We start from the raw sequence: 24,793 nt of genomic DNA on the forward strand, positions 1-24,793 counted from the left end.
AATAAATAAGCTTGTGTTCTACTTCAAGGCCTTAGGAAAAGAACAAACTAATCCCCAAACTAGTAGAAGACAGGAAATAATTAAGACCAGAGCAAAAAGTATGAAATTTAGAACAAGAAAATATAGGATTAATGCAATAAAGAATTGGTTCTTTGAAAAGATAAATATGATCAATAAACACTTAGGCAAACCAATAAAAGAAAGTGAGAAGACCCAAATCAACAAGACCCAGGATGGGAAAAAAAAAAAAAAAAAGGAGATATCACCACAGCTCCTTCTGAAATCCAGAGGATTATCAGAACCTATTTTGAATATTTATATTCCAATAAACTGGAACATCTGGAAGACATTGATAAATTTTTAGACACATGTGAACTTCCAAAATTGAATTAGGAAGATATAGAAAACCAGACCAGTATTAAGCAATGAAATTGAAACAGCAGTTAAAATTCTTCCAAAAAAGAAAAGCCCAGGACCTGATGGTTCTCAGCTGAGTTCTATCAAAACTTTAGAGAAGAATTAATACAAGTCTTTCCCAAATTGTGCCATGAAATTGAAAGAGAGGAAACACTCTCAAATGCATTTTATGAAGTCAGTATAACCCTGATATCAAAACCAAACAAAGATGTGTCAAGGAAAGAAAACTACACACAAATTTCCTTAATGAACATAGGTGCACAAATCCTTAATAAAATATTAGCAAACTGTATTCAAAAATACACTGTATTCAATAATACACCATGATCAAGGTGGTTTCATTCCAGGGATGCAAGGTTGTTTCAACATATACAAATCAATAAACGTAATTCACCACTTAAACAGAATTAAGGAGAAAAATCACATGATTACCTCAATAGATGTAGAAAAGTCCTTTGATCAAATTCAACACCCATTCATGTTAAAAATCCTGGAGAAGTTAGGGATCAAAGGAACTTACCTTAATATTGTGAAGGTTGTTTACAACCCAAAGTCAACATCATAGTAAATAGAGAAAAACTAAAAGATTTTTCTTTAAAATCAGGAACAAGACAAGGCTGTCCATTCTCACCACTTCCATTCAATATAGACCACAAAATATTAGCCAGAAGAATTAGGCAAGAAAATAATCAAAGGGAATCAAACAGGAAAAGAATAAGTCAAACTATTTCTGTTTGCTAATGATATGATCCTACATCTAGAAGACCCAAAACTCTACCAGAAGACTTCTAGAGTTTATAAATGAGTTTAAAGTAGCAGGATACAAGATCAACATCCCAAAATTAATAACTCTCCTAATTTCAACAGTGATTCAGCCAAGGAAGAAATCAGGAAAACCAACCCATTCACAATAACCTAAAAAACAACAAACAAACAAACAAAAACTTAGGAACTTTTACCAAGTAGGTAAAAGAGCTCTACAATGAAAGTTATAGAACACTAAAGAAAGTAATTGAAGAAGAACTTAGGAATGGAAAGACATTCCATGTTGTTGGATAGGGAGAATTATAATTGTCAAATGGCCATACTACCAAAAAAATATGCAGATTCAATGCAATCCCCATCAAAATACCAATGACATTCTTCACAAAATTAGATAAAAACAATTCTTAAATTCATCTGGAAGAATAAGAGACCCAGAATAGCCAAAGCAACATTAAGCAAGAAAATTGAAGCAGGAGGCATTATAATACCTGATCTGAAATTACTACAGAGCTGTAGTAACAAAAACAGCATGGTATTAACATCAAAATAGACATGAAGACCAATGGAACAGAGATACAGAGACAAATCCACATATGTATTTTTGACAAAGGTGCCAAAAATATATCTTGGAGAAAAGACAGCCCTTTTAACAAATGATGTTGAAAAACTGGACACCTATATGTAGAAAAACGAAATCAAACACCTCCCTCTCACTCTGCACAAAACACTCCATCATAAGGGTGATGGCACCTACTTCCTTAACAAGACCCCTGTGAGAAATAAAACCAAGAATCAATAAGTGGGATGCAATCAAACTAAAATCTTCTGAACAACAGAGGAAACTATTAAGAGCATGAAGAGAGAGACTACAGAATGGGAGAAAACCTTGTCCAGCTACTCCTCTGAGAGGAATTAATATCCAGAATATACAGAGAACTCAAAAAACACCAAAAAAAAAAAAAGCCCCCAATCAATAAATGGGCAAAAGAACTAAACAGAAACTTCCCAGAAGAAGAAATACAAATGGTCAAAAAATATGAAAAAAATTCAACATCTCTAGCAATCAGGAAAATGCAAATCAATAGGACACTAAGAATTCATCTCACTCCAGTCTAAATGGCAGGGATCAAGAATACAAACAAATGGTGATGAAGTTGTGAGAAAAAAGGTATACTTGTACATTGTTGGTGAGACTGCAGACTACTACTACAACCACTCTAGAAAGAGTATGGAGATTCCTCAAAAAACTAGGGATGAAATCACCATATGACCCAATTATGCTCTGTGGTATTTTCCCAAAAGCCCTAAAATTGGTATATTATAGCAATATAGTCACCTTAATGTTTATAGCAGTAAAGTTCTCAAAAGCCAAATTATGGAATCAACCCAAATACCCATCAATGGGTGAATGGATCAAGAAATTGTGATATACTAGGGATGGGGTTATAGCTCAGTAGTAGAGCACTTGCCTAGTACACGTAAGGCACTGGGTCCAATCCTCAGCACAACATAAAAATAAATAAATAAAATAAAGGTATTTTAAAAATAAATTTATACACACACACACACATACACACATTCTACTCAGTCATAAAAAAAGAATGAAAGGTCTGGAGTTGTAGCTCAGTGGTGGAGTGCTTGCCTGGCATGTGTGAGGCATTGGGTTCAATTCTCTGCACCACATATAAATAAAGAGATAAAATGGGGATATATAAACAACTAAAAAATACTTTTTAAAAAGAATGAAATTATGGCCTTTGCCAATAAATGGATTAAATTGGAGAATATCATGCTAAATGAAATTAACCAAACTCAGAAACTTAAAATGTTGTATGTTTTCTCTCATATGTGGAAAGCAAGAGTAAAATAGAGGAAAGGAGGCAAGAAGCACAGACCAAAATAAGGGATAAATCAAATATAAATTAATAGATGAGCTAAAGGAAGTCCAGGAGAGTAGTAGAAGGAGGATGGGAGAGGGGAGGGAGGATGGGAAGGAAAAGGGAGAGTGAAAAGGGGGATCATAAACTGTAATTGATTTCCATGTATGTATTAGTTTGTTGAGGTGAACCTAATCAACTACTATGTATAACTATAAAGTTCTAATTTTTAAAAGTATAATAATTTATATTTTTACCCTGATAAGAATTTGTTAATTTTGAATAATAATTTTTTAAAATGTTAGTTCCTGTAGTTGAAAATGGAAAATATTGACTGAAAGAAAAAAGTAATTCTGTTGGGACAACTTATATTTCCACTCTAGTCTTATTAAAATGTTTAATAGGTAATTTCAGGATTGTGGCTATGGCCATTATTAAGTTTGAAAGAAAAAAAAAATGGTTTGAAAGAAAAAGGAAGTTCTAACAACAAATAACTCTTGTTTTTAAATTTATTTACTTATAAACTTACAGAAAAGTTAGGCCTCCTATAAAATGTTTTTCACAGAACCATTAAGAGTTACTTGCCCACCTGATATCTCATTAAACCCGTGTGTTTCATACAACCAAGGATATTTTTATGTAAATGATACACAATCATCAAAGTAATTATTATTAACACATTTCTAGCATCTGATCCTCAGTGTGTCATTCATCTTTCCATTTCCATAACTAAAACCTGAGAAAAGCAACTTAAGAAAAGAAAAGGTTTATTTTGGTTCACAGTCTTAGAGGTTTTAGTCCATGGTTGGTTGAGCCTGTGGCAAGGCAGCATATCATGGTGGGGAGCATGAGGCAGAGGAAATTGCTCACCTCATAATGGCTGGGAGGCACAGAGAAAGAGCAAGAGACTGGAGACCTGTGTCCCATAATCCTCTTTGAGGGCATGCCTCCAGTAACCTAAGACCATTCAGTAGAACCCAGCTCTTTAAGATTCTACCACCTCCCAATAACACTAAGCTGAGGACCAAACCCTTAGCCTGTGGACCTCTAGGGGATATTCCAGATTCATTCAAGTTTTTCCAATTGTCCCAATAGCATCCTTTATAGGATTCACATAGATCTTATTTAGACTTGCATTACATTTCTTGTCACCTATCTTTATTCTCCTTCAGTCTAGAGCAGGCCCCCCAACTTGACTTCTATGACCTTGACAGTTTTGAAGATTATTTTGTGGCAATGTCCCTCGACATGATGTTTTCTCATTATTAGGTTCAGGTAATGCAGTTTTGTCAAGAATGTAACAAAAATGATGCTTTTTTTTTGTCATTTCATCTTGTTAAATGGAACAAAATTTTATTTATGCCATTGTGATGACATTCAAATTAATCAGTTGATTAATGTGATGTCTGCCAGGCTGTTCTATTATAAATTACTCACTTTCCCTTCCTAATTAATCAGTATTTTGTGGGAAAGTACTTGGAAAGTATGTAAATATCCTCATTAAAATTTCAATTTATTCATCATTTAGATACATAAGTATAGGCTTGTGATTTTCTATTTTATTCCCTTACTGACTTTATTATTATGAAGATCAAACTTTCTAAGAGTTAGAAGTAACTCATTCAAGCTGGGTTTTGTGCCCTTTAGGTATGTTCTCATCATTCTTTGAGCACTTCCTAGATTTTTGGTATTAAAAGGTGTCTAATTTCTGCCTGAGCCCTGAAGGCAGTCATTTAGCAAGGAACACTATTTTCCTCAGTGGAGGAACATCATTTAAAAGCTAAGATCTTGGTACCAGCTGTACCCATTGTTATTAGGGTTGTGTTAGCTCAAGCTCTTATAACAAAATGCCTTAGACTGGGTGGTTAGGCCACAGACACTTATTTATTACAGTTCTGGAGGCCAGAAAGTCCAATATTGCACTGCATAATTCTGTTTCTGATGAGAATTCTCTTCCTAGCTTTTACATAGCCAGTTACCTTCTCATTATGAGTGTACATGGAGAGGGAGTGGATACGCTCTGGTGTCTTTTCTTATAAGAGCACTATAATGGGGGCTCTGACCTTACAACCTCATCTGAACCTAATTACCTCCCAAATACTCCACCTCCCAATACCATCACCTTAGGAATGACCAACATATAAAGTGGGGAGGGGGCACATTTAGTCCATAGCAAGGATGTTTGTTGCCTCCTATAGCAACAATCCTGCGGGAATTTATCGAAGGCAGACTGGGAATAAACTATTTCTCCTTGCTTGCTTGCTTGCTAGTTTATAGAGGAAGAGAGGCTTGCTTGCTTTTAGAGGTGCTACACTTTCTGAGAGGCTACGCTTTCAGAGGTGCTACTTCTTAGAGGCCTGCTGCTTCTTCTTAGAGGTGCATTCTAGAGGTGCGTCCTACGTCCTGTCAGAGGTGCTGCTTATCAGAGGTGCTTCCTATAGGTGCGTTTTTAGTCCTTCTCCCAGGTGAAGAGAATGTCTTATATACACTAAGGCAGCCAATCAGCTTAGGATTAGTAGCACGATTGGAGCACATGCCACGGTACCAGTCAAGAAAGAATGAGGAACATGTGTTGACCATGAGTGCTGAAGAGACATCAACCAATCAGGCAAAAGGTAATGAGAGATCACACCATGTTAACACTAATTATGCACCACCTCTTGGCCCAACGCCAGCCACCATCCTAGAGCCACTTAAACATGTCTCTACAGATGTTGATGCTCCCAGGCCCTCTCAGCACAAGAGTTAGGATATGTAACTTTATCTGTATAAAAAAAGATAAAGAGCAAAATATGTCTACACACATTTACATATATTTACTACACACTTTACAGATATTTTAAATTTATCTATATATACTGAAAACCAGGAGTCCACACCAACACCTCCAATTCCAATCTCAAACTAGAGTTCATCCTAGTTTCTTCTTTTTGAATATTTGTAACTCCCTTCTCCAACAGTGAAAAACCAAGATCCTATTATCACATACATATTTTCTTGTTTGATCTGTATCCCTGTGGTAATGAGGCTTTCATTTCTGACTATCCTCTCCTTATATGGATGTCCTCTTCAGGCTGTGATGCCTCATGCTAGGCACCCCTCCCCTCAAGCTCTGGACATTCTTACTGCACTAGAACCTGACCTTCCCATTCTGGGTACTCCACTATCAACACCACCACCCTCATTAGATACCTTCCCCCTCTCTTTGGACTCTGACTGTGTGAGACTTCCCTCTGCATAGAAGTCCTCCTTGCTCTGTTTGGCTCTGGTTTACCATATCATAACCCCATCGCTCCACCTTGTGGTCACCCTCCTCACCCTCCTTGGGCTCTGACAATGTTACATAATTCTTTGTGTAAGGGAGGCAGTTTTATTTGCATGTACACCCCCCTGAAGGCTTTGCTCTGGACATATTAATCCTGCTAGAATCTGGGTGGGAAAAAGTTAGCACTTACGGGTGCAAAGAGTGATTCAACATGAAAAGAAGAGGTCACTTTTACATCTCATCTCATCTTGCTATTTCCTTCATTCCTCAGAATAATTTGCTGTACAGCTTGGCCCCAGATCTAAATTATAGATGACTTTGAACATCAGACTAAGGCATTTGCTCTTTATTTGAAGTCAAAATGGAGATAATATGAATGAGTTTGAACAGTAAAACAAGCATAGAATCATGAAGAAAACTTTAATTTCTAATGATCAAATTGAAAAATATCATGAATATGTTATACATTATATTAACTGTTTTTGATGGACAGTATAAATTTAACCAATTTAGTCAGAGGAACTCTTTTATATTTGGAATGCTAATAAATAAGCTGGTTTTATTGGTGAATAGTGAGTTTGTTATTTGGGTAAATCTTCCTTGATATTATTACCTGACTTGTTACTGTCTTATCATTACCACAAATCAATCAATATTACTGATATTTATAACAAGTAAGTAAGGTATCAAAAGATGCAGTGCATATCTAAAACAAACTGGCTTCATCCAAGTAAGAAAAATTTTCAAAACTCCTTTTTCATAATTAAAGGAAAAATTATTAACTATTTGGGCATTTGATTTTTTTGAACAGGAGAAAGGCATACAGATTCTATTTAGTAAGTTTTACATGTACAGTGAATCCTTCACCTTAAAAGTGAAGAAGCAGAGCCCATCCCTCATACTAGGTTGAGTAAAGAACAGTAAATCATGAAAATATGGCAAGATAAAGGGTGTGTGGAAAAATGACAGTTAATTGTGGAAAAGTAACAGGGAAGACAAAGGTTAGTCTAAGGTTTGTAAGATTTCTCTAAACCATCTCTGGTGAATGTCTTCTGCATAAGGAGGACACCTTTCATGTGGAAGTTTTATTTCCTACTTTCAAGAATAAACAGGAAGGTCAGGGGCCGGGGGTGTAGCTGAGTGGTAGAGTACTTGCCTGGCACGTCAGGTATTCTTGGAGCTGCTTTTTTTCAAGTGCTTTTAAGTAAAAAATAATCAATGTGCCAAAGCAGCATATCTTGGGAGGGCATACTTGATTCTCTACAAACTCAACACGTAGTCATAAAGACCTACCAATTTTATCTCCCAAATAAAACTTCATGTTCCTTTCTGCTTCTTGTCTTTCTTGTCTCCAAAAATAGATCTGATCATGTCAGAATTCTCTCTGTACCTTGCCCCCTCCAGATTTCCCATAACCCTCAAGGTATAGCCCAAACTCTTTAAGTCCTCTTACAAAGCCCTTGCTCCTTGTTCGACTTTGTGATATCCATGTCCCCTTTATCCTGTGCATTCTGGCCATGTGGAACTTCTTGACTTGCTCTCTCTTGCCTCAGAGGCTGTGCATGTACTGTTCTCTCTGTGTGTATTTGATTTTGGAAAAACACCTTTAGCAATGTTTAATTACTACAGAAACTAAGATATAATGAGATTCTACTTTTCAATACACAGGTTGGAGAGATCTGTTACATGCTCTTTCAAATAGGTCGATAGTGCTTGGCATCAACTGACAGCAGGCATCAGAGCCATTGTGTCCTCAGGTGTCAGCTTCCAAGTTCACTTGGCAGGCCCAGAGCAGGGTAGCATGGAAGACCAAGGAGAGAAAAGACAACCATGCAGAGGGGAGGCAGAGATCACTGGAAAGGTGAGAAAGGTTGACAGGAGAGTCTGAGAAAGAAAATGAGGAAGTAGAAATGGAGAGGGAGAGGAGGAAAAGAAAAGTAGTTGAGAGGAAATGTGAAGACAAGTTTACTGAAAAGTGAGTAGGTTATCAGAGGAAATAGGAAAATATAAAATGAATGTTTTAGAAGAAACAAAAAAAATCTTATGCATAACAATTTGAAGGCATGGAGATATTTTATTGCTTAAAATTTACAATGCCAAATTTAAAGAAAACCTCTCTGACCTATGACTCATGGTCAGGTCTGAATAGACTGTGCTTTGGTTTGTTCACATGCGGAAGTCCATAGCCTTCCACCAAAGCTCAGGGAGCATCCTCTCATGAAGCAAATGCAAAAGTGAACCTTGGTATTGCATTTTAATTTGTGGTTATCATAACTTACATAAGAAATAGATCACATTGCCTTGAGTTTATATAACATCATTAAATATTTCTTTGAGGTAGATAGGAGATTGGTAGTTTTTACCCCCCAACTCTACAAAACCAAAGTAAAGTGTAAAGAAAAAAAACAGGAATTAAATTGTATACACACAAAGTCTAGAATAGGAATGATTTGGCTTAGTTGTCATATTTTTAATCAGGTGCAACAAAACTAAACTAATTCCACATGAGAGTGATGAAAATGTTTCAGTTGATCCATGTTCGAAGTAGGTTCAATGTGGCCAGATAAAACTACATATCAGACTTAATCCCCTGAGTACAAAACCATAAGGACTATGCTCTGGTTTGGCTTTTAGTCCTATTTCTCTTCATTTGAAGATTTCCCTTCAGATTTGAAGACTGCTACTGTCTTCTGACATCATTATTTTCATTCACAACCTTTGGCTGTTGGTCTTACAGGTAAACAATATGCAAGAGGTGCAGGGCAGGGCCCTCCTCTCCATGTGGCCACCACAACAGGGATCCTAAGGGCACTTTGTGGTTACAATCACTTGTCTTTTTGGGACACAATAAAGTTCAGTACTGCCAAAGTGTGGTTCAAGGTACTTAGTACTGTGGGAGAAAGAAATGGGCAGGAGAAGGCCCATTTCTTGCCTTTAGGGCACTGGGTACAGGTCATAAAATTGTCTGTTCTTCCTTTTGCAAACTTGCTTTTTCTCTGATTTCTCTATCTTCTAGTTAATATGAGTTTTCTGGTTTCTGTTTTTTTTTTTTTTTTTTTTTTTTTTTTTACACTGTCATATTATGTTCTCATTATTCCTTCAGTGTTGAACTAAATAAACCCTAGGGTATTGCAAATCTGTATTTCCCTCAGAAAAGAATGTGCTCTTCATTAATGCCAATGATTTAATATTCCATTGGCCTTCACAACAGAATAAGCAAGACTTTCTTAGGTAAATTTGTTTTTACAAGGAATTTAAAGTAAATTCTGTGGGTTTATTGCCCAACATGAAGAAAAATTTTCCCCAGATATACAGAAATTTTCACAAAATCCTCAGCAATCACTGAGCCTTAGGGCCAAATGTGACAACACAGGAGGAACAGGACTCTGAGTAGTGTGACCAAAATACAAATAACATTTGATTTTCCAAACTCACAAAGTATTGGAAATCAAAACTGTGATCAAATAAGATTGTGATATGTGAGAGGCACGCTGGGAGTTGCCACAAGCTATGTGTTTTTCCGAAGCCACTCAGCTATCCTGGCACTTTGCTTTCTGTTTTTCAGATTTTCATTCTTTATTGTCTGTAATTTGGCATGAACTGTGATCCTCTGGTGCTCCTCCAACATGTTACTGAAAAACTGCTGCAGCTGGAAGGACAGAGAGACAAGTCGATCAGTGCGTCTAACTTCTCATTTACACAAAATGAAACAAAGCTCACACCAAATGGCAACATAATTCTGCAAAAGGGCAACAAGAGTTGGAATAAGTAGGAATGTATATACCTAGACTATGCGTCCCTGGGGGGGACTGGTGACTGAGACAATGTGATGAAGACTATGCTTACCCAGAAAAGTCACATGCACACTAGAAAGCTCACAAAGCAAGAACTCTATCTATTCCCAAGCACATCCTAAGCCTCCATAAATATTTACTGAATGTACACTGGATATTATGCAAGATTTATGGACAGAGATACAGTGAAACTCTTGTATCTCAAAGGAAACTTTATAATTTCCAAAGTTCAAAATTTGGTGTATAATGCAAATTTTATCTTTTATTTTTTAATATTTTAATCTAATTATCAGTTTGTAGACGGCATGATTTTATATTTAGAAAATACCAAAGATTCCACCAAAAAACTCTTAGAACTAATAAAACATTCAGTGAAGTTGCAAGATATAAAACCAAAAAACCAAAATTCAATAGCATTTGTAAACACAAATAGTAAATTATTAAAAAAAAAAAAAGCAGATAAATAACTTTATTTCTGGTAGCTACCAAATAACTAAATAACCAGGAATAAATTTAGCCAAAGAGTTGAAAGAACTCTAACAATGAGAACTACAAAAAACACTGATAAAAAAAATGAAGAGGACACAAAGGAAATGGAAAGACATCCAATGTTCATAGCCTGGAAGAATCAATATTGGTAAAATGTCCATACTCCTGAAAGTAATCTATAGATTCAATGTAATCCTTATGAATATACCAATGAGATTCTTCACAGAACTAGAAAAAATTTCTAAAATATGTATAGGAACACACACACACACACACCACCTGAATAGCCAAAAGAATCTTGAGTTTAAAAAAAAAAAAAAAAAAAGGCAGGAGGCATTGCACTACCTAACTTCAAAACATTAGCAAAGTTGCAGTAACTAAAGCAGTATGCTATTGGCATAAAAACAGACATATCGACTTGTGGAACAGAATAGAGAAGCTAGAAGTAAACCCACACACATTTATAAACAACTGATCTTTGACAACAGTGCTAAGAACATGCATTGGAGAAAGGCCAGTTGTATCAAGAAATAAATGCTGGGAAAAATGAAGAGGCACATGTGGAAGAATGAAGCTAGACCCCTCTACCTCACCACACACAAAGATCAACTCATAATGGATTAAATACCTCAATGTAAGACCTGAAACTATGAAACTGCCAACAGGGGAAACACTTCAGGAGATTGGAATGGCAATGGTATTTTTTGGACTAGACTCCAAAAGCATAGAAAACAAAAGCAAAAGCAGACAAATGGCAGTTCACCAAATTAAAAAACTTTGGTGCAGAGACAACCTACAGAATGGAAGAAAATATTAGTTAACTTATATTTCTGAAAAGCGTTTAATAAATACAATATAAAAGAAACTCTCCAAACTCACTAGCAAAAATAATAATAATGGGCAACAAATCTAGACATTTCTCAAAAGAAAACTCAAAAATGGCCAATGGTTACATGAAAGAATGCTCAATAATAGTAATCATAAGAGAAATGCAAATCAAAACCACAGTGTGTTGTCACTTTACTCCAGTTAGAACAACCACTGTATAAACAAACGATAGAAAGGACTGAAAAGGATGTGGAGAAGAGGGAACCCTTGTTCACTATTGGTGGGAATGTAAATTAATATAAACATTAGGGTAAATAGTATGAATATTCTTTTTTAAAAAGAATTGCCATATGATCCAACAATCCCATTACTGGGTATATATCTAAAGGAAATGAAATTGCTCTGTCAAAGAGATATCTGCACTCCATGTTCATTGCAGCACTACTCACAAGAGCCAAGAAATGGAAATAACCCAAGCATCCATCAACTGCTGAATGGATAAAGAAAATGTAGTATATACATATACATAATGATATACTATTGAGCCATGAAAAAGAATGAAATCCTATCATTTGCAAAAACATGGATGGACCTGGAGATCATCATGCTAAGTGAAATAAGCCAGGCACAGAAAGACAAGCATGACATGATTGTGGAATCTAAAAAAGTGATCTCATAGAAGTTGAGAGTAAAATGGTGGTTACCAGAGATTGTGGACAGAGTAGGGGGAGGGAGATGTGGAGAAAGGTTGATTAACAAATATTAAGCTATAGTTAGATGGGAGAAAAAGGGTTCTGGTGTGCTAACGCACAGTGGGGTAGTTATAGATGATGATAATGTACTGTAATTTGTTTTTAAAAACTAGAAGAAAGGATTTCAAATGTTTTCATCACAAAGAAATAATAAGAGAGTAGATAAGGAGGAGATAGATAGGTATGCCCTGATTTGAATTGAAACATCAAAAGTTACTCCATAAATATGTACAATTTTATGTATCAGTTAAAATTAAAAAAAAAAACTATTTTGACAGTGAATTCATCCTTTAATAAACTCTCAATGGATCAGGTCTAGCACTCAGTTATTGGAACATTTGCCACAATATTATACATTAAGTCAGACACCAACAGAATAAGTGATATTCTGAAAGTCTATTTGTGTGTTGAGTTAGAACTCAGAACACATATAACCGTAAAATGATAGTGTACTTATACCAGTTCATAAAACTCACTTAAACCTTGATGTACTTGAGATTGAGTAGTAATTAGGCTATCAAGCCTAAGTACTGTGTGTGAAAAAGTTCTATGGGAAAGTAGGTTAAGGAGCTAGGAACTAACCTCTCACTGTTTACTTCCCTGCCCACACTTGCCAGTAAGTGGGAGCCACATGTCCACAGCTCCATACCACAGGTGGCTTGCCCATGATTGGGTTGCTGCAGTGGTGGGAGGGTGGGGGACCTACAGGACCATAGAAGGATTCCATGTGTGCTTAAGAGCATGAGTAAGGCCAGGCTTCTGGCAGGGAGGAGCATTAAGACCAGGCCAGAGATGTAAGGATATATGGAAGAAGCTGCATGCATGGGTGGGGATGAGGGACTCAGATGACTTCTTTTTCACTTTTGTTTTTATTATTTATTTAATTATTATCATGTGAACTGACTCTTGGACACTAATACTTTGACAAGATATCCACCATAACTAATTTGTTTTTAGAATTGCAATAATAGCTACTGCTAAATACATTTTTTTTTTTTTTTTTGCATTTTCCCAAAACTACAGAGACTATAGTTTTGGAATTTTGAGGAATGCTAAATTTATACCAATTTTATTCAGTCCTTTATTAAACAACAACACAACTTTACTGGTTTTTGTAAAGCCAAAGATGAACTAATGTGTATTGGAAGATACAAACAAAATCTCAGTCTTGATCCTGGAAGCTTCATTCCCAGCATGTTCTGGGTGTGCCCTCCTCCCCCCTGTGCTGGGACTCCCTGATATGTCAAGTCCTGACAGCTCAGCCTCAGGTCAGCCAAATCCCAAACAAAAATAATTCCTTCAGGAATTCCCTCATGACTACATAACAGACTGTCCTCCTTTTTTATTTTTATTTTTTTAACTTAGGATCAAATATTAGGCCTTGAGGTCCTACATATTTATTTGTTTACTTGCTTGCAGCAGGTTGAGTTTCTTTTCTTGTTTACACAGCCTCTTCCTATACTTATTAATATAGTTTCAGGCCATGGTGTTTAGTTTAATCAGTTTTGTTTTCTTTTGCTTTTGGGGTGCTGGGGATTGAACCCAGGGTCTTGTGCATGCAAGGCAAGCACTCTACCGACTGATCTATCTCCCCAGCCCAATTTAATCAGTTTTATTGGGATGTAATTTATGACCAATAAACTGTCTACTTTAGCTGTATAAGTCAATGAGTTTGGATCCATGACCTTTGAAACCACAACTTCAATCAAGATACAGTACTCATTTTCATCACTCAGAAGAATTCCCTCTTGCGGTTTTACAGTTCATCCCTTCTTCTGTCCCAGGCAGCCATTGTCACTTTAGAGTTTCCCAGAATGCAACTGGGTTCTTTTACTCAACATAACAAACTTGAGAGTCATCTGTGCTGCTACACAAATTTATTCCTTTTGTATTTGGGGGTACTATTCCACTGTATGGTCATATTACAATAAAGCAAATGGAAATATAGAGTGTAATAATTTAGGTAAGCACATTATTTTTAATTTTAGCAAGTCCAATTTTGTATCATAACTGCTTTCCAAAGTATCATTATGTTTCACAATATTTAAGGTGCTTACCTCCATGATCTGTAGATCTGTACTTATGGTTCTTCCAATTATGTATATTAGAGTAACCAGTGATTGTGTTCCATACCTACAAAATAAGATGCGAATCACGGGTCAAAAGTATTTTGCAAAATAAAGCTGTGTTTTATGCAGCAGGTAAATACTAAATATAACACACTTATTCATTCCTATCTCCCAAATCTAGGCAAAAACAGGTATGAAGTTTAATTTCATCTTTTAACAGAAAATCTTTTATATGGAATGTTCTTTTAGCACTAAAAACATCTATAAATACTGATTTGTGTAACAGTTTTTAAAGCTTTATTTATATATGAAAATCTCTTCTTTTTTTTTTAAATCTCTTCTTAAAAGCAACAGTTTTGCTTATTAAAATAATGAGGTAGAATACGTGTTCCATGTCTCAAATTAAGAAAATTTATAAGGTAGTAAATAAATATGTAAATCATGCCCCTTACAAAGCAATAGTTGACATAGGATCAGTTTCAGAACACTAACTAAAGCATTCTTCAGTGCATTAAAAATGTTGTATTAGTTATGTTTTGGGAGAGAGGATTCCTACCTTCAGATATTCTCAGAATGTTGATGATCACTGAAAACTCAGTCCCATGTCAACCTGACCAACCTCCAATAGGCATGGTAATTAAAAACTGCCCTTCAGTTCAGTGTCCTTGAGTATCTAACAAGAATCATCTGAAAAAAACTGTTGCTATGGAAAGAGAGCAGATACATACCTGTCCAAAGTGTTGCTGTAGCTAAAAATGTAAATAAATGACTTTTGGATGCATTAAAAGAAAGAAAGAAAAATTACATTAAAATATGATTATTATAATGGACTGAAAAAGAAATGGTTCAGTTGCCTTGACAGTTAATTCATGCAATTGATTTACTTTGAAATGTGTACTTGAAATTAAAAATTGTAAGAGTAAATTTGTTATACCCCATTTGTGTATAATCAATCAAAATAAATAAATTATTTAAAAAAGAGTAAATTCGGCATATATGAAAATGAAAGTAAGAGAAAATTGAGCTTTGGGTTTTTAGGGTTCCAACTGAGACAAGCTGTGACTACTGAAGCAAAGACAGGACATGAGACATTCAGCAAGCAAACCTCTGTCTATGGGGAAAGAGCAAATATCTCCTTGCCCATGCCGGGGATGGAACTCAGAACCTCACACATGCTAAGCAAGCACTTTTACCACTGAGCCACATCCCCAGTCCTTTGTTCTCCATTTTAAATAGACAAGTAAGCAGAAAAGAACCCAAAGTATAAGAAATTTGAGTTTCAAAAAAAGCAAGTTTCAAACTTAAGGACAAAAGTAAAAAAGAGGAAAGCTGCCTACTATGTTAAATGTGTGATTTTCGGCCAGAAACAGGAGAACGGTGATACCAAGAAATGGGGCTGGGTTTGAAATTACCTCTGGCAAATTACCAAGTGTAAAAATTAGAACAACAGAGTTAGATTCCTCAATCTCAGGAGTTGTTTTTGAGAAAGACATGATTTATCACTCTTGAAAAATGCATTATCTTGCATTACAAATAGTTTATACCTCAGGATTCAAATTTATTGTAATTGATATAATTAGCCAATGTATGTCAATAGCTACCCTTTTATCCATTGTAAAAAATGGTAACTAACACTCAATGCTAGTGTGGGTACAGTGATTTGGTACGCTAGTCTGATTGACTTTCAGCCTCTCCCATTTCTCTTAGTTCTCCCCACTGTCCCCAGCCAGGTCTGATTCCCTGCGAAGAGCATGGCCACCAGGCAAGCTGGGGAGCACTGAAGCCTAATCCCAGGCCTGGTCACAGGAACAGGCTCTCCAGTGTTGGGCACTGCACTTTGATAACATCTCAGTTTGCTTGTGTTCCTCTGCAACCTTTTTCAACCCTGTTTCTACCATGAAATACAGAGCAGAAGAGAAAATGAATCCATGCTTTCAAGCTTAGGATTTATGCAATATAATAACAGTGGAAGAAATCATGTATTTAGGGAAGAGGAGGGAAGGTTTCCTTTTGGATCAGTTAGGTGTGAAATTGATTGAATTCCGTATTTAAATGAAGCTTAAGGGTTTTTCTATAAGCCATGAAGCCCACTTAACAAGGATGGCAAGGGCAGGATCACCACTTCTAACACATACAATAAAAAAGTCACATGAATATTATTGCTTCACCCTGTTCCAAGTTCTTTCACAGGATCCATACACAGCTGTTACCTACTGACTTTCTGTAATTTAAAAGATATCTTTCCAAGGAAGGTGGAGTCTCCCTTGGAGTCAGCATTCAAAAATTCATCTTTAGTTCAGCAATTAACTAAATTCCCCACAGCTGCAAGTGCAATGCTCTGCACATGGGAGTGGGAGCAGGACCAAGTCATTTTACCGAATCAGATGTTTGAACATATTTATCTGGATCAGGTTCCCTGGGAAGACAGCTAGAGCTGGCTGAGGGGAGGAGAGGTCTGTGGACTGATAGTCAGTGTGCTCAACATTAATGACCGTAGTATGGGAAACGACATGCATGAACCTGCCTGCATGTGAGACATGTGCCCATGAGTGCTTGAGACGAGGGAAGGACATACTCAAAACCAGTGTTGACCACTCCATGACCAGGACCAAAGCCAGACATGAGATGATGTTTGTTTCTGCATTTAGATGTGCCAGCCTGTCCATTCCATGCCCATTAAATCTGTATCCCTAAGCACAGGATCCCAGAAGGACAACACCATATGGGAGTGGTGGAAAGCCCCTCTGCGCATGCTCATCCTAATTCTATATTCTACAGCCAAGACCAATCCCACAATCCATTAAAAACTTCTGAGTCTTGGTTAATTAAATGCCTATAAAATTAATTGCTAATTATTTTACAGGTGGTTGTGAAAACTGCAATTATTGCAAATATAAACATTTTAAAGGACCAACCTGAAGGCATGTTTTTTTCACTCTAATCATGGCATTCCAAGAGTGCTGAAGGATGTTATCAATGTCATAAAGTAGAAAGTGACAGTATTGAGAGAGAAACTGATTGACATGGGGACTCATAATAAAACAGATACATCAATCCAATAAGATAATATTAATAATAATGAACATCAAGCATTTATTGTGTGCCAAATACTTTAAGTAGCATATTAATAAACTATCTTAAAACATAATTATTATTATTATTCCCATGTTAGGAATAAAAAAACTGAAGCTTAGATTTAAAAACTTGTTTAAGGTCACATTCACTTCAACCTATGATTGGCCTGATTCTACATTTGTACTCTTAACTCTGTGCTCTGTGACATATTATGTCTTTAATGGAATCGTGTGTAATTGAAAAAAATAAAATCACATCAAGTAAAAGGACAAGGAAAATAATGAAGAGACACTTTATATAATTCTTAGAGGAATAAACCACCACTTTGCTATAGTGTTCTTTGTAGATCTTCCCTCAACCCCCGATTCTGGAAGTGCCCTAATAGCCTTAACACACCATCAGCATTAAGCACAACCAGTTTGTGCCTCATAGACACAAGTTAGAAATGAGAAATCACCAGTGAAGAACACACAAAATCAAACTCCTTGGCAGATATTCAAGGCTTGTTAATCCCCCTACCCCCAAATTTATCTTCTCAACCCTATCTTCCCCTCTCCAGTGCTCTAAGTTCCAACAGATTAGTTTTTGTGACCAGACCCAAAACAGCCTCCCAGCCCTGCCTCCTGACATTTCCTGCTGTCTAGTCTTCATGTAGAAGGATTTTTCCAAACCACTCTTCAAATCACAATCCATTCCCCACTTCCTTTTGAATCCCCAAAGCCCTTGAGAGTTCTCCTCCACAGCATTCATCAGACCTATGTCCTAATCACTTGATATCCCCACAAGCGCTTGGACTGTACCTTAAAATTAAAAAAAAAAAAAAGAAAGAAAAAGAAAAGAAAAAAAAAACTAAAGAATTTTGTTACCGGAAAGAAACTTAGAATTTGTCTGATACAACATCTGTCATTTTACAGAAGAGAAAACCAAAGACTAAATGTCAAGTAGTAGACAAAAAATAAATAGATGTTGTTTCAGTTCCAGTTCTAAATGAAAAGGCTGGAAAAATTGTCTCTCTCATCTGTTCTTCTTCTGAAGTATGTGGTCAACTGGCAAAGAGACATTTTGTTGACAGTAGAGTATCCTATTATGGTTTGTCTATAGAATGTGAAAGGTTATGGAAAATAATATTCCTACAAGATAGCTCCCAAAGAAAAGGAAGGAGAGGTGTAGCTCTGGAGGAGGGAGGGGAAAACTAGCCAAGGATTAACTTCCCAGTAAATCCTTTCCTTAAAACAATGAATCCTAAAGGAAAGGGGCAAATACTGAATGCTGGACCCGAACTTTGACTTTCCCCCATTGCAAATTAGCCCTAAATGGAGGCACAGCAAATTTTGAAACTCTGGGAAACAAGGGATCCCAGAGAAAAATAAGCAATGGGCAAGATTTGAGTACTCATCCCTCAGGATCTGGACTCCTATCTCCCCAGATAATAATGAGTTTCAACCTTTTAACCTGTATAACTAGCCCCTGACTGTCCAAACTACAAGTCCACATTTTCCAATGATTACACCATCTTCATTGTACCATATAAAACCAAAATCCCTTCTGTAAGTGATGGCCATTTTCCCATCTGGAAAATGAGTCCCAATAGTGCCTTGAATGAATAAGTCTTCTCTGAATCTGTTGAAGTCTGCATCCATCGTTCTGTGCTTACAGAAGGTACCCCAAAATCTCATGTGTTCAGAAGAGGAGTTTTTAAATAATAATTGGACTATGAGTGCTCTGATCTCATCATGTGGTTGAATAGACTATTGGGGGAGGGGTAGGACCTCATTGGAGGAAGTATGTCACTATTAGCATGCCATGGACAAGTCTGTCTTCTCTCCAGCCTATTCCTCCCTCTGTGCTTCTTAAGCTGCTATGAAATGAACAGCTTTCCTCCACTATATCCTTCCACCATGATGGTACTGTCTCACCTCAGTACCAGAACAATGAAGCTGGCTGACCATGGAATGAACCTCTGAAACCATGACCCCAAATAAACCTTTCTTCTCTAAATTGTTCTTGTCAGGTATTTTGATCACAGCAAAAAAAGCTAACACATATCCAAAACCTGTGTTTAGAAAAACTGTACCTGTAAGATGCTAAGTAGTCAAAAAGCGTGGAAAACTCCACATTTATTTATGCAAGGTTTTTTGAGACTTTACAATGCTATCGTATCTTGTAAGTTTACAAGAGGGCTAGTGAAAACAGACAGTCGTGAAACAGCTTGGGCTATTTCTACCTTGTTCGCAGAAGGCTTATCAGTGTCTTCCATGAATAACATTCAGTGGAACACACTTGAGAAACCCTAAGTGATCTGTCACATTTTGGAAAATCCAGTACAAATACTTTTTGCACAGTTAATATAAAGTGTAATTTGGCATAATCTTTTTTAACTTATGCTTTTTATACAAGATAGTATAGTATAAAAAGCATAAGTACATAAGTAGTTGAAGATATGAAGATACATAAGTACATGAAAACTGGTGATATGTAAATACTCATCAAATATAACAGTTTAGTAAGTGATAATTAATATTCTGATGTACAAAGAAGGTAACTTCCTGAACCATTTTAAAGACATATAATGTTTTTTAATTAGTAAATTAAACTATTATCTTAATAATTCATAAAAATATCACTATTCTAAATAAAACAATCAGCAAAATTGAACAAGACTGCTGTATATAAACTAAACACTGAAAATAAATGTATTCAATGTAGAAAGCAAACTTATTTGAGTCTGAAAGACTTTTTGTAGTAGAATGTGCAAAAAGAGTGAGATTAATTTGCCATAAATACGGCATCTATTATATGAGTGTGGTATTTTCTTGAGTAAAAGAGAAGTAGTCAAGCCATGGTTAAAAATTCATGCATTAATAATCTAGGAACTTCTTGGAGATAATGAAAAGACTCATTTGGAATTTAAGAAAGGAATTTCTGGTATGCTCTTATTTAATACAGTTACTTTGGTCTTTTAGATAAATTGACAGATAATAAACTTCAGAGAGTAGAATTTAAGCCTCAGTAGAATGTTACCAACATTTTCCTGTTCTCTAAATTCTTCTGAGGAATAAAAATTAAAACATAATTAAAATTACTTAAATTAAGAGCAATTATTGCCATCAGCACCCTTTCAATAGAACACATGTACTGTGCATCCTCTAATTTAAAAAAAAAAAAAAAGATTCATTTCAGGGTAGTTTTAAATTTATAGAAAAAGTCACACACATAAAAAAAACTTCCATATACCTGACACTCAGTTTCTCTTATGGTTATAATACATTTATCCAATGAATGGGCCAACTGTCCTCTAATTTTTAATAAAGAAATCTAAATAAGAAATCTATTCAATTAGAAGCATGCCCTTATCATTTATTTCCTAGTCTAGTGACTTCTACAGGCTAATGACATCAATATGAAGAATGCATTATCATAGCTGAGAGAGCAGCAATGCCAGGTGTATGTTTCAGGTGGCATTTATTTACTTCAGGATTCTATAAACCTGTTCTGAGGTTTTAATTTGCACATGTGCTGTGTATGGTATAAAAAGAAAGGACAAGGAATTGAGCAGCTGTTTCCCCCTGAGACCAATGCTGTCCAATTAACCTCTCCGTGATAACAGAAATGTTCTTTATCTGTGCTGTCCGATAGGCACACTAAGCTCTTAAAACAGGGCTAGTGTAATTGCGGAAATGACTCTTAAGTTTTACTTACTTTTAATTAATGTAAATTTCCATATATTTGCTAGTAGCTATCATATTGGGGCAATGAAGCCTCATATAATTTTAAATACAGTGTCAACTTGTCCCATTTCAAACAAGACCAAAGTCACCTGGGAAGTCGGTAAGAGGTACAGATTTTCTACACTGATCTAGCAGATTTTGATTTGGAAGGGGTAGGCAGACTTGGGTGTCTTCATGCTCATTGGTCACTCCAGGTGATTCTGAAACCCTGCTAAATTTGCAAGTTTCTGGTTGGGACTCAGGCTCACTTCTATGTGTGTGGACATCTCCTGGGGCTGACCACTTCACTTTGAACGACAGCAGTACATACTATCCTTAACACTTGTAAGTGGTATGAGGTGCCGAGTGCCAGGCCCTCCTCAACAGTAAGCCTGGCACGCAACTGTGTCTTCTCTGGGACCCAGCAGTGTTTCAGAAGGAATGGAGAGAGTGACCACCTGTGGTGATTACAACTCGGATCCTCATCCTCAAGCAACCCATGACACACTTCTTAAATGAGCTGTTTGCCTAATATTTTAATTCCAAAACTGCTACCAGAGAGGTCAGCAGGAGATTCTGGAAGAAGAGTCAAGGATGGTAGCTAAAGTGAATGACTTTGAGCAAGCTGACCAACAAAACAAAAGGACAGATGGCTTCGTAGACCAGAAAAGCCATTAGACCTAGAGTAGGCATGGGGACCTAGGGCTTTGTCAAAAGCTCCAGGAAGAGAGAACAGAGACCAACAGACTGCCCATGAAGCTCAAATCTCCGAAACTTCATGCAACAAGGGTACCTGTGTACATAATTCTGAATTCAAACTCGACCTCTGAATTCCCAGTGGGAGTTACAGTTGAGGAAGGAGGGGATTGTCTTTAATGACCCAAGCAGAGTTAGAAGGCAAAATTCAACTCCAAACAACCTCCTAAGGCAAAGAACCAACAATGACAGATAGCCTAAAACAGGAGAAAAGGAAAATATTCTTATTATGTGGGTATAATATATATGTTCCATTGTGAATCAGAGAAGTGGTATAGTATAAATGAATTTTCAACTGCACATTCAAAATTTCTGACTCAAAAACATCTTTCTGGTATTGTAAAGGTGTTCCACAAATGTTTACAAAAGGAAAACATTCCATTATTTTGCCATGTAAGAGAATCATATTCACATTCTTAAATATTTATATTCTACATATTTTTGTTCCAAAGGGATAAACTTTTTTAGAAAAGGTATTTTATAACTTTTCAGGTACTTGCATCTTAACTATTGGCTACTTTGTAGCTGCTAAATTTATAGCAGGTAGAACAGGTTAATTCTGGGTTTTTCAGAATTAATGGTTAAGAAATGTTTTAGAAAGACCAGTCATGGAGGGTGTGCTATCTTGAATTTTACATGTTAACATATATTTTACCCAACACAGGTGCTAGGAAGCAAGCAAATTTAATCTTAAGTAAGAAATTTAAAGTGCTCAAGAATACAGAATTCAGCTATGTAAAAGAAATCTGACAAAAAAATTAAAGACATTAGCAACATCCAGGCCACCAGAGTAATGAGTATTCTTTTTTTGGGTGGGGGCATGGGATTAAACCCAAGTGCACTTAACTACTGGGCCACATATCCAGCCATTTTGAATATTTTATGTAGAGACAGGGTCTCACTAAGTTGTTTAGGGCCTTACTAAATTGCTGAGGCTGGCTTTGAACTCACTATCCTCCTGCCTCAGCCTCCCAAGTTGCTGGGATTTCAGGTGTATAGCACTGTGCCCGGCTGGGCATTATTTCTTAAAGATAGGGTGATGAAATAAAGTCATGAAATAAATGAGTGGATCACATATACACATACCAAAAGAACCACCTGTTCAAATCCACAACTCTTAAGACAAACATTTTTTGTGAGTGTGATGGGGAAACTGAGGTAGATAAGTATCCTGTGCAAATCCTTTTTTACACAGAAATCCAAAACTGAAGGTAAGTAATGGCTTCCAGTTTATGGGAGACAAAATGCAGGTTTAGATCATTGCTTCTCTAAACTATGGCCAAGGCAATGCAAAGAACTTTTGCATCAATGCCAGCCCAAAGTTGGCACAGGTCAGTGACCTCAATACAAGAGAGATCTCAGCTTCCTTCTTACCTTTCACTCACAGCTTGCCAATTGTTGACTAAGAAATCCTTTGCTATGCACCGGCCAGCTTCAGATGCTGCCACAGCTTCTATTACATTTGTTTCATTAAAAGTGAATGGAGAGGTAACGATGGCATACTCCATGTATCTGCAAGAGTGCATTTGCAAAAAAAGTTTTAAAAAATCCAACACATAGTCAAATAAATTGAATTAAAACCCCATGGTTCTAAGTTAGCAATTCATAAATGTTTCTTCTTAAATCTTGGATTAGCACATTTCTGTTTTTCTCCCTTTGGTCTATGAATTGTGTCCCTCCACCAGGAACTTTCAAAGTAAGTTGTCCACAATCACCTGTTAAGTATCCATGGGTCTTTACTGCAGCTCATTGCATAAGCAAGTTGGATCCTCTCCTCCTCCTTTGTTGTATTAATGTAGACATTTAACAAAAAGTCCCATTCTTTATCACTTCCCAAGGCAATGCCATAACATAAAATCACATTTTTAATTGGATAAGGTATTCTGTAAGGTATAACATGCAATGATATTTCTCATAGTAATTAAATTATTCAGGTTGTCATATATTTAAAAGTAGAAATTTAGAAAAAAAATTTGAGATCCCAGACAGAAAGATCAAAAGTAGAGATCTAGAAAGGTAATGTGGGAACTGTCATTTCCATTAATACCATGAGAAGAGATTATCTACTTAACTTAGAAAGTTAATTAGAGTTTTCAGAGAGAAATAAATTTGAATAGTATGGTATACATGGATATAAGCAGTTTAGTCTTCAAACTCATTGTCACATTTCTCATGTGGTAAAGGTAATGAAGACAAAAATGTAGTCTCTGTTTTCAGTGAGACTTCAAATTTAGAGAGAGAGACAGAGTGATACTCTGATAAGTCCATAGACCTAACGTGAATAAATAATCACAAAGAACAACCTATTAAGACTCAAAACAAGTAGAAGAGAGAATTCTCTGCTAAGTTGTTTACGGAAAGAATGCACTAGCAACGAGAGGTCATGGTTGACAATTTACCTAAAAATTCGAATTCTATTGTTATATGAAGACAATTTTTTTTTTGGTGTCAAGAACACCTAAAATTTACTCTTTTAGCAAAAATACCAAATCAATACAATGTCATTAATTGTAATATTCAGGATTAACATTATATTTCTAGACACGTTCATTCTATGTACATGCACCTTTTTATCCTTGGACCTACACCTCCTCATTTTCCCCAAATATCCATCCCTGATAACCACTATTTCACTCTGCACAGAATGAATAAAATGTCTTTTATTAAAAAGACATTTGAAAATAAATTAGACACAGAGATTAACCAAGTGAAAACAACACCATCATTGCCACTGTGAGAACCTCCAAGAGACAGAAAAATCGGTTCTAAAACAGGACACAAAGAAGGGAAATTACAATGCCACTCATACTCATTCTCTGGATGGTTCATCCATTTTCTGAAGAGTTCTCTTGACAGCTGGAGACAGTCTTCAAGACCCAACCAACATGCAGCTTCAAAAACTTTTTCCAGTGATATTCTTGAAGGAAAAGTCAAAGAAAAGCATTTCACTTCATATTATCACCTTCCTTTTTTGGCTTCCAAAAAGAGTGAGTGCTTCA

At 36.2% G+C, this 24,793-nt stretch overlaps 1 protein-coding gene across 2 annotated transcripts in view; it reads right to left on the reverse strand.

Moving 5' to 3' along the window:
* Lvrn (laeverin) overlaps positions 1-24,793 on the reverse strand; it is a 110,105-nt gene that overhangs the window by 29,959 nt on the left and 55,353 nt on the right. Inside the window, exons 16-20 of one of the 2 annotated variants that reach the window (XM_047555722.1) lie at positions 24,604-24,711; positions 23,510-23,677; positions 23,169-23,306; positions 14,245-14,320; positions 8,385-9,973 (exon numbers count right to left, since the gene is read on the reverse strand). In XM_047555722.1, the coding sequence (XP_047411678.1) occupies positions 9,833-9,973; positions 14,245-14,320; positions 23,169-23,306; positions 23,510-23,677; positions 24,604-24,711 (631 nt within the window). In that variant the 3' untranslated portion in view covers positions 8,385-9,832. Of the gene's footprint in view, positions 1-8,384; positions 9,974-14,244; positions 14,321-23,168; positions 23,307-23,509; positions 23,678-24,603; positions 24,712-24,793 lie in introns of those variants that run through there. The other variant, XM_047555723.1, reaches the window with a different exon arrangement.

This window comes from Sciurus carolinensis, chromosome 6 (assembly GCF_902686445.1).
Source record: "Sciurus carolinensis chromosome 6, mSciCar1.2, whole genome shotgun sequence".
NCBI classification, from domain to species: domain Eukaryota; kingdom Metazoa; phylum Chordata; class Mammalia; order Rodentia; family Sciuridae; genus Sciurus; species Sciurus carolinensis.